An 11,299-nucleotide genomic window follows, 5' to 3' on the forward strand; every position below is an offset into this window, starting at 1 on the left:
TGTTATATACTAAATGTATGTCTAAAAATGTTCCGTTTCATACCTTTTGATAATGACATCAGTATGATAATAATATAGAGCATGTTCACTTCTGCCAGAAATAAGCTTGACAAAGAGCAGCTGTTTCTCACAAAGTTTGTTTGCTACTTATCTGTGCAGTAGTGTCTGTGTTAAACTCCTCCTCTTGCCATTACATACATGGCAGCAAGGCAGGTTCACTTAATCTATAGGGAATAATGTATCTATTTTTTTAAATATATGTATTGTTTTCTTGTTTGTTTTTGTTAATTTGTTTTAGTAACTGAATTATTTCTGAATCTAGAGTGATTTTAACATACTTAGAAAAGCAAATGTTAAGAGATAGTTTAAATGCCCCCTGCATAACCTTCCATAATCTCCCAATTCACAGGTGTTGCCACACTCAAATTTCTAGAGCTGTGGTTTGCAAAAAAAAATGTTTTTGTGGTTTAATGCTATTTGATTAAAGACTGTTTAAAGCACTTTGTGTATTTGAGTTTTTGTAAAGCGTCTCAGGCATTTTGTATCACTGGGCTACTCGAAGAGCACAGTAATAGAGAGCTGAATCTGACAGAGCTGCTTTTTCAGTAATGAGTTCAGTGGATGACTGGGATGTAGTCGACCAAAACCGATGGTCTGATTTATCCTCAGCACCAGTCTGTGATCGTGCACCTTTGAACAGTAAATACTGAGGTTCTCCATTTGGATACTGTCTGTACCAGTAAAGAAAAACATCATTGCTGTTTGTTTCATATGTGCAGCTTAGACTCACAAATTCTCCTTCTTCCTTGATTATATTAGTATCTCCATCTCTTGGTCCAATTTTGTCTGCAAATCCATCTGAAATGAAATGCATTTTTATACATCATAAACTTGTAATCTCTGATCAGAATGATTTCAATAAAAGATGTCCTTTCAATAATAGAATAATGTTTGTTGCTGAGCCTACAACTGTGTTTAGTGATTTAGTATATTTACCTGTAACTAAAATTAGAATCATGAGTAGCATCTGCATCTCCATGTTGGCAGTCCAGATTTATTTTTTGTTTCTGTTACTTTTCTATTATTTCTATTTCTATTCTGTTAGAAAACCATACCTAAACATTTCTTTATAGGAAAAAAAGAATCTGTAGTATCTAGTACATGAAATGAATGCACCGAGTGAGGTTCTATTGTGTTCTAATATTGTGGGTGTGGTTAGTGAAATGTGCAACACACAGTTTAAAAGCTGCACAACCTCTGTAATTCATATAAGAACATTCTAGTCTTACTTCCCCCTTAAAAGGAAATGGTCATACAGGGATGGTAACATCTATGTTGGTGGGATATTAAAAAAGACTGAATGTAGTGATGGAATCTAATAAAGAGTAGAATATATGTGCAGAAGGACTTATTGAGTATCAAATATATCTCAAAATTGGAAAATTATTTCAGACAAGGCTTAAGGGGGCAGTCCTCCTACATTCCTGACTAACCTTAATAGAGTTTTCATTTCCAGGCTATACATGCTTTTCTATTGTATGTTACAGTGTTTCCTGTGACTGTGGGCCTCAAAGCACAGTAGTACAGAGTATAGTCTGACACTTTAGCAGAGAAGATGATCAGATCCACTTGCTCTTTTTTGTGATGGATGTTTATTCCTGGAATGGGTGGATTAGCTTGAGTAGTTGTCCCTGAATATTGCAATATGAGGAACTGTAGTGATGAACTTGCATATTGGCAATACCAATGAACACCACGAGCAGAACCGCTGTAGTTATAGGAGAGTGTCACATTGTCACCCTCAAGAGCAAATTCTCTGTCACTTTTTGGAGTGATGACTTCTGAGGCTCTGGAACCTGTGGATGAAAGTCTGATGAACACTTCTCGCATCTTATAAAGACATAACATTGATATATATAGTGTATTTTCTTAATATGTTTCAATATTTGTCTAAAATGTTGCAATATTATACCTTGTGTTGATGAAATCAGTATGATAATATAGATGAGCACGTTCACTTCTGCCAGAAACAAGCTTAACAAAGAGCACTTGTTTCCCACAAAGTTTGATTACTTATCTGTGCAGTAGTGTCTGTGTTAAACTCCTCCTCTTGCCATTACATACATGACATCAATGCAGGTTCACTTAATCTATAGGGACTAATGGACAAAGAACTATTATAGAATAAATATATCTATTTTTTTAAAATATACGTATTGTTTTCTTGTTTGTTTTTGTTCATTTGTTTGAGTAAAAAACATTAAATCATTTTGTTTACTTAATGAATTTCTGAATATAGCGTAATTTTAAATAACATACTTAGAAAAACACATGTTAAGAGATAGTTTGACATGCCCCCTGTATAACCTTTCATAATCTCCCAGTTCACAGGTGTTGCCACACTCTTATTTCCAGAGCTGTGGTTCACAAAAAATAATAAATTGTGGTTTGATGCTATTTGATTAAAGACTGTTCAAAGCACTTTTGTATTTGAGTTTTTGTAAAGCGTCTCAGGTATTTTGTATCACTGGGCTACACGAAGAGCACAGTAATAGAGAGCTGAATCTGACAGAGCTGCTTTGTCAATAATGAGTTCAGTGGATGACTGGGATGTAGTCGACCGAAACCGATGGTCTGCTATATTTTCATAACTCCGTGATCGAGCACCTTTCTGCAGTAAATACTGTGGTTCATTGTTAGGGTGCTGTTTGTACCAGAAAAGATACACATTATTGCTGTTTGTTTCATATGTGCAGCTCAGTGTCACAGAATCTCCTTCTTCCTTAATTATATGAGTATTTCCTTCTCTTGGTTCAATTTTGTCTGCAAATCCACCTGAAATTAAATACATTTTAATACATCATGATCTGGAATCTCTGATCAGGATTATTTCAATAAAACATGTTACAAATGTGTCCTTTTAGCAGTTAATATTTGCATTAAAATGGGATAGTGTTTGTACAGCCCACTACTGTGTTTAGTGATTTAGTATATTTACCTGTAACTACAATGAGAATCATGAGTAGCATCTGCATCTCCATGCTGGCAGTCCAGATGTATTTTTTGTTTCTATTACTTTTCTATTATTTCTTTTTCTATTCTGTTAGAAAACCATACTTAAATATTTCTTTATAATGTGAATGAATCTGTAGTACCAAGTAGAGAGGTTCTATTGTGTTCTAATATTGTGGGTGTGGTTAAAGAAATGTGCAACACACAGTTTAAAAGCTGCACAACCTCTGTAATTCATAAAAGAACATTCTAGTGTTACTTCCCCCTTAAAAGGAAATTGTCATACAGGGATGGTAACATCTATGTTTGTGAGATATAAAAAAAGACTGAATGTAGGTGGAGTCTAATAAAGAGTAGAATATGTGTGCGGAATGACTAATTGAGTATCAAAAATCTCCCAATTCACAGGTGTTGCCACACTCAAATTTCTAGAGCTGTGGTTTCCCCTCCAAAAAATGTTGTGGTTTAATGCTATTTGATTAAAGACTGTTCAAAGCACATTGTGTATTTGAGTTTTTGTAAAGCGCCTCAGGCATTTTGTATCACTGGGCTACTCGAAGAGCACAGTAATAGAGAGCTGAATCTGACAGAGCTGCTTTGTCAATAAAGAGTTCAGTGGATGACTGGGATGTAGTCGACCGAAACCGACGGTCTGCTATATTCTCATAGCTCTGTGATCGAGCACCTCTGAGCAGTAAATATTGAGGTTCTCCATTTGGATACTGTCTGAACCAGTAAAGAAAAACATCATTGCTGTTTGTTTCATATGTGCAGCTCAGTGTCACAAATTCTCCTTCTTCCTTGATTATATTAGTATCTGCTTCTCTTGGTCCAATTTTGTCTGCTAATCCACCTGAAATGAAATGCATTTTTATACATCATAATCTGGAGTCTCTGATCAGGATGATTTCAATAAAACATTACAAATGTGTCCTTTCAATAATTAATATATATGTGCATTACAATGGGATAGTGGTTGTTCAGACCACTACTGTGTTTAGTGATTTAGTATATTTACCTGTAACTACAATGAGAATCATGAGTAGCATCTGCATCTCCATGTTGGTAGTCCAGATGTATTTTGTATTTCTATTTCTATTCTATTAGAAAACTATACCTGAATATTGCTTTATAGTGTGAATGAATCAGTAGTATCCAGTACATGAAATGAATGCAAAGTTATATTCACTATATTGTGAACTAATATTGTGGGTGTGGTTAGTGAAATGTGCAACACACAATTTAAAAGCTGCACAACTTCTGTAATTCATAAAAGAACATTCTAGTGTTACCTCCCCCTTAGAAGGACATGGTCATACAGGGATGGTAACATCTATGTTGGTGAAAAGACTGAATGTAAAATATGTGTGCTGGAGAACTAATTAAGTAGGCTACACTCTGTCTTGACAATAAAGGTGCTTCACGATGCAATAGACGATCCTTTTTGTCTAAATGTTTCCATAAAGAACCTTTAACACCTGAGGAACCTTTCTATTTCACAAAGGTTCTTTGTGCCAAATAAGGTTATTCAGGTTATAAAAAGCTCTCTAAAGAACATTTGACTGAATGGTTCTTTGTGGAACCAAAAATAGTTCTTCTATGGCATTGCTTGAAGAACCAAATATCTCCAAAAACGGAAAATTATTTCAGACAAGGCTTAAGGGGGCAGGTACATAGATCTTAAACATTTTATTTACCTTGAAAATCCACAATGTAATATAGCATAATTTCATTCAAAATGCTACACAAACTCAAACACTCTTTCTGTCTCCCTTCTTGTTGAAAAGTCAAAAATTAGGTCAAATTATTGTTGCAAAAAAGTGAGTGACTTTCTCTTATAAAATTGCACTTTCTCAGTGTAACTCTAGTTTATTCCAAAAGTATTGTTTAGTATTGTAAAACATGTTGAAGATTATCCGATATAGGCTTTCGATTCATTAAATGATAAGATGCTTCCTCTAAAAACCTGTTTAGTCAGTGTAGTGAAGCCTCTCTTCCTTCGACATCCATTTTAAAAAACGGCCTCTGGTCTCCTTCCCTGCTTCACAGTGTTAGCATTAGCCGTTATGCTTTTTTGGCTAAAAGTTGCAGGCTTGCACTTCTAGTTGCTTTGGTTAAACTCTAAACCTTTTAAAAGAGAGGACAGGGGGACAAATAGTACAAACGAGTACTTGTGAGTCTAAGTGCAAGCATAGTGTAAGGGAAATTATTAAATAAGAAAGGAAGAATCTTTATTTGTGATATTACACTGCCCCCTTATGCTAAAACTCAGAACAGCATGTTTTCTTAAAACAGATTCCCATGCATTAAAATATTGGCCACTGGACCACAAATTCAGTCTTAAGTTAAGTTAGGTGAAGTAGGTTAAGTTAAGTTAAAATAAGTTAAGTTAAGTTAAGGTATATTTGTAGCAAAGGCCAAAAATACATTGTATGGGTCACAATTATCAATTTTTCTTTTATATGTAAAATCATTAGGATATTAATTAGGGATCATGTTCCATGAAGATATTTTTCTTCCTGAAATATATTATATTATTTGATTAGTAATATGCATTGCTATAAAACTTCATTTGGACATCTTTAAAGGCGATTTTCTTGATATTTCGTTTTTTTTGTTTTTTTTGCACCCTCAGATTCCAGATTTTCAGCTGTTGTATCTCGGCCAAATATTGTCATATCATAACAAACCATACATCAATAGAAAGCTTATTTATTCAGATGATGTGTAAATCTCAATGTCAAAAAATTTACCCTTATGACTGGTTTTGTGGCCCTGGGTCACATATGTTAATTAAATATATGTGTATATTTTATTTTAATTAAATAAATCAGCTTTTTTTTAAAACATTAAAATGCAAACATGATGTACATTTTGCTTCGAGGACAGAAATTAAATGAAGCATTTTTACCTATAATATAAGTTTGTAAAGAAGAGTTTAATAATATAAATGATATTTATATTTATATTAGTTTTTTGGTTTGCTGGATATTTTTCATATTGAATGATAAATCCTCTAAATGGCGCATGAAAATGTCTATATGCTAAATGCTTGAAGACTTTCCCACAGTACAGTAAGTCAGGTTTTTGTACAGTGTAATTTGTTTTCCTGTCACTGTGGGCTCCATGGCACAGTAGTACATCGCAGAGTCTGTCACTTTGACAGAGGAGATCTCCAAGTTCACATGGGTTTTCTTTTCAGTCAGGTTTGCAGAGAATCGAGGGTCTTGATCCACAATGTTAGATTTTTGCAAAATTGCCCCAGTGGCATAAAGAATAACATAAAGAAATTCAGGAGCCGATCCGGGATATTGACGATACCAAAGCAGACTGTTTGCTGAGGAGTAGCTGCAGGAGAGACTTATAATATCTCCTTCTGTCCTAGACATATGAGTTTCAACTGGTGTGATGACATTCCCAAAACTGACACCTGCAGATGAAATTACCCACATTTTTTAATCTCATGAAGGAAATCCTTACAAATGACTAGATTACGAAAAATTCGTAATTGAGTTAAAATGAAATACTTACACACAAGAGAACAGAGCAAAAGCAAAAAACAAAGCATCTTTCAGGATGTTTCTGTTCATCTGCATCACAGACTGTTACAGAAGTAACTTTTGTTAATCATCTAGCAGAGGTTGTCTCTAGCACCTCCCCTTCAAGTCAAAATCTGTGATCTCTGATCCTGAATGTGTTCATGATGATTCTAATTCATTCTGATCTAATTTATATATTTCATTATATTTTAGCAAATGTTTTTAGGTAATGTTTTTCTTGTTTCATATGCATGGATTATGATTACAATTCATGGATGTAAAATATATTTTTTGTGTTGTATTATTGTTGTTGTTGTTGTTTTCATGAGACTTTAATTGATTATAGGTCATTATAATGACATCCATAGTAATATATACAACATAAGATGAGAAAAGAGATTACATAAAAGTAATAAAATGAGAACCACGACTGCATGCAAATTTATATTCACATGCCCTTATGCAACCTTCTTCACAACCTTAAATTCACAGCTGTTACCACATTTACTGTTTGTGGTTTATAAAAACATGATGTGTTTTGATACTGATTAATTAAAGAATCTTCAAAGCATTAATTTCTTGTGAGTTTTTGTAAAGCGTCTCAGGCAATTTGTATCACTGGGCTACTTCAAGTGCACAGTAATAGAGAGCTGAATCTGACAGAGTTACACTGTTAATCGTAAGTTCAGTGGATGAGTGGGATGTAGTTGATTGAAACCCATCTGGTATATCCTCCCTGCTGTATGATCGAGCGCCTTTAAACAGTATATATTCTGGTTCTCTGTTTGGATATTGTCTATACCAGTAAAGATAAATATTATTGCTGTTTGTTTCAAATGTGCAGCTCAGTGTCACAGACTCTCCTTCTTCTCTGATTATATTAGTGTCTTCTTCTCTTGGTCCAATTTTATCAGCAAATCCACCTGAAATGTAAATCATATTTAAAATACCATTTATTTTTTATTTATTTTTTTGTTTAATAAAAATGAACATTACATTTGATTAAATCTTGGATTTATAAAATATAATTGATTGTGATTAAAAGTATATTTACCTGAAACTGTGATGATCATCATGAGTATAATCTGCCTCTCCTCCATCTTAACTGAAGTCCACTTTAAAGATCAGATTTAGTACTTGTACAAAAATTTATTTATTAGATTATTATGTTTATTTACTGATTTATTAGTGCCAAATTATGCTTGACTTTATAAATGAATAAAAATAAGACAGTAGCTAATGGGTGAATGAAAGCACTGAGACTGAGTGAAGTTCAGTTGTGTATGAATAATGTGGGTGTGGGTTAGTGAAATATGAAACATGTTCTGTGCTTTCAAATGGTGTTTCTTATAGAAGTCAGGTGGCTTGTTTACTGTAAATAAAACATTAGCTTGTGAGATAATGTTGCCCTCTTCTGTTGGAGTTAAGAACAGCATGTTTTGTCCAGTTGCTTTACAGTCTGCTTTAAAAGGGTCATTGTGTTTGAGTTACTTTTATTGACTTTTTTATTTACAATCAATTGATTGTTGTGCTCACACGTTATGCATAAATGCTTTATGTCCTCATAAAATTGATAATCTGTCTTCCACTTTTGGCCACAGAATATTTTAACAGTATGACAGATTTGTAAGGATCTACTAATATAAGAACTTTTATCTGAAGTATCTGTGTGATTTTTCACTGTGCATAAAACCTCAGCCCTGTTTGTCACCTAAACAGCTTTTTGTACAGCATTCAGTGGATTTCCTTTCACTGTGGGCTCCAAAGCACAGTAGTACAGTGCAGAGTCAGTTACAGCAGCAGAAGAAATCTTCAGATCCACACTACTGTTGTCTTTTCTGTGATAGATTGAGATTCCAGGAACTGGAGGATCAGCTTTAGTAACTGTCCCATAATAATCCATTATGAGGAATTTTGGTGGTAAACCTGCGTATTGGCGATACCAGTGAAGACCTCGAACTGAACCAGTGTAGCTACAAGAGAGTGTCACGCTCTCACCCTCAACAGCAAAGTGATAAGCACTGTATGGTGTGATGACTTCTGCTGCTTTGGAACCTGCATTTAACATAGATTTCAAATTAAAAAAAGAGAGAAAGAAAATTAATTGACATGCTCTTTTAAATCTTACTTTTCTTAAATAAGAAAACTAAATTAAAATACAAAACATATGCATATGCAACAATATCCTACCTTGAGCTGATGATAGTAATATAATTAAAAGGATCAACATGTTGGCACAATAATCAGGTTTGAACTGGAGACACAGAAACATCAGAAACAGAAGCTTGTGAAATGTTGACAGTCTTATTGTATTTCGCTATGCATGTGCTAAACTCCTCCTACTCAGATTGACACTATTCAACCCTCATCTCACACAATATATGACAGACAAGACTTTTTAAATATTATTAATCAAACAGCCCCACATATTGAATAAAATAATAAAGAATATTATTAAATAGATACAGATATGTTACAAGCTTCAACCATTTAGTAACATATTTTAACTTTAATCTTATTTGCACTTGACATAGATTTTGCATGGTAGATGGAAATGAGAATTTTATAGCAGTATTTACCCAGATTTGCAGAAAGCATATTTATGTTGCTTACAATTACGTTTGAAGACTATTTAACTATTTTAAGACTATTTAATGTTATATTGATTGAGTTACGATATAAAAACATGTTAAGCAAGAGTTTGTATTATTCATTTATTTGTTGGTTAGCTACATTTTTATATACATTGAATAGTAGGATATCAGTAGAAATATCCTTTCTACCTTGCTTTAATACTTTCCCAAAACACAGGGAGGTTTTTGTACAGTGTAGTTTATTTTCCTGTCACTGTGGGCTCCAGGGCACAGTAGTAAAGAGCAGAGTCTGTCACTTTAGCAGGGGAGATCTCCAGATCCACGTGAGTTTTCTTTTCATTCAGTTTTGCAGAAAATCGAGGATCTTGAGTAACAGCTTTGGATTTTTGCAAAACTTCCCCAGTGGCGTGAAGAATCATTAAAAGAAATTCAGGAGCCGATCCAGAATATTGGCGATACCAAAATAAACTTCTTGCTGAGGAATAGCTGCAGGAAAGACTTGCAATGTTCCCTTCTGTCTCAGACAATTGAGTTTCAACTGGTGTGATGACATCCCCCAAACTGACACCTGCAGATGAGATGATCAACATTTGACAAAATTTTAACAGCAAAAACATACAAATAAGCAGAAATAAGCAGGATTTCAGGGATGAAATGTAATACTTGCATGCAAGACAACAGAACAAAGCCAAGGCAAACAGCATTTTTTTCAGGATGATGTTTAAGTGCATCTGCAGGACAAACTGTTACTGAAGTAAACATTCATTCTTTGTCTAGCAGAGGTTGTCTCTAGCACCTCCCCTTAAAACAACAGTTCTAAATTCAGTCTACAGCGGATGTGTTTTTGATAATATACCATCTGAGTATGATTATTTCATTCATTTAACAAAACACAAAATAGATATTTATATTTAAATTGTATTGTAATTGTTATGTTTATTAGCTGTTGCAGGTGCAGCACATAGCAGGTTGGTTTAAAAAAAGATGTGAGATCATGGCCTATAATAATATTAAAATTGTTTTGAGTTGTATATGAGATATATATATATTTTTATAGTAATGCTTGACATTATTGACTGAAACCAATTGTTTCATTGATTCTAGTAGTTGCATTATGTAGTTTAAGAAGTCTATTCTGAGTTACTGTCTATACAAGTAAAGTCAGTTTACTCTAACAATATGTTAATTACACTACTAGCAGTTATTATGTCTCTCTTTTTGACTTTTTGAGTCCAGTTGTGGTTTGTACATTTCTATCAAGACTTGATAAGCATATGAAAACTCTTTTTGTACAGTGTTATAGTGTTTCCTGTCACTGTGGGCCGCAGAGCACAGTAGTACACAGCAGAGTCTGACACTTTAACAGAGGAGATCTCCAGATCCACATGGCTTTCTCTTTTTCTGTGATTGATGTCTATTCCTGGAACAGGTGGATTAGCTGGAGTTTTTACCCCTGAATCTTCCAATATCAGAAACTGTGGTGGTGAACTTGCATATTGGCGATACCATTGAACACCACGAGCAGAACCGCTGTAGTTACAGGAGAGTGTCACATTGTGACCTTCAAGAGCAAATTCCCTGTCACTTTTTGGAGTGATGACTTCTGAGGCTCTGGAACCTGTGGATGAAAGTGGCGTTAAACACAATTTTTAAACACTTCTGATTAAAAATAATAATTTTTATCTTTAAGATTATACCGTCAGTTGATGCCAGCAGTATAATAATATAGATCAACATGATCATTCACTGAACTAGTAAGAACAAGCTAAAAACAGAGCAGCTGCTCCACACAGTGTTGTGTGATGTTCATCTTTACCCAGCTGTATTCTATATAGTGTCTATGCTCAACTCCTCCTCCTTTCTTGACATTAAAACTGAAACATCTAAGAAAAGATGCTGAGCATGCATAGCTGTTTAAATATATATTCATTTATTTTATTTTTTGTTTTGTTTTTGATAACTTATTTGTTTTTAATTTTGCTGCTCATTGCCAATATGTGGTCTTCGAATACAATATGAGAAAAGTGATAACCTCACAAACAATACATGCTAAATTGTATTCACACGTCCTTATCCCTTGTTGTTACCTCCTAAATTCACAGCTGTTACCACATTCTCTATTTGTGGTTCATAAAAACACAATGTGTTTTGATA

General features: G+C 34.0%; 2 gene segments (V, D, J or C); both read right to left on the reverse strand.

Annotated features, from left to right (window-relative positions):
- Window positions 1-2,524: 2,524 nt before the first annotated feature.
- Window positions 2,525-3,041, reverse strand: LOC141344508 (T cell receptor alpha variable 19-like). The segment is given in 2 exon segments: window positions 2,525-2,835; window positions 2,999-3,041. Coding segments are annotated over 2 exon segments (354 nt in total).
- Window positions 3,042-3,554: 513 nt separating this feature from the next.
- On the reverse strand, window positions 3,555-4,073 carry LOC141344509 (T cell receptor alpha variable 18-like). The segment is given in 2 exon segments: window positions 3,555-3,865; window positions 4,031-4,073. Coding segments are annotated over 2 exon segments (354 nt in total).
- Window positions 4,074-11,299: the final 7,226 nt, after the last annotated feature.

Source organism: Garra rufa, chromosome 10 (assembly GCF_049309525.1).
Source record: "Garra rufa chromosome 10, GarRuf1.0, whole genome shotgun sequence".
Taxonomy (NCBI): domain Eukaryota; kingdom Metazoa; phylum Chordata; class Actinopteri; order Cypriniformes; family Cyprinidae; genus Garra; species Garra rufa.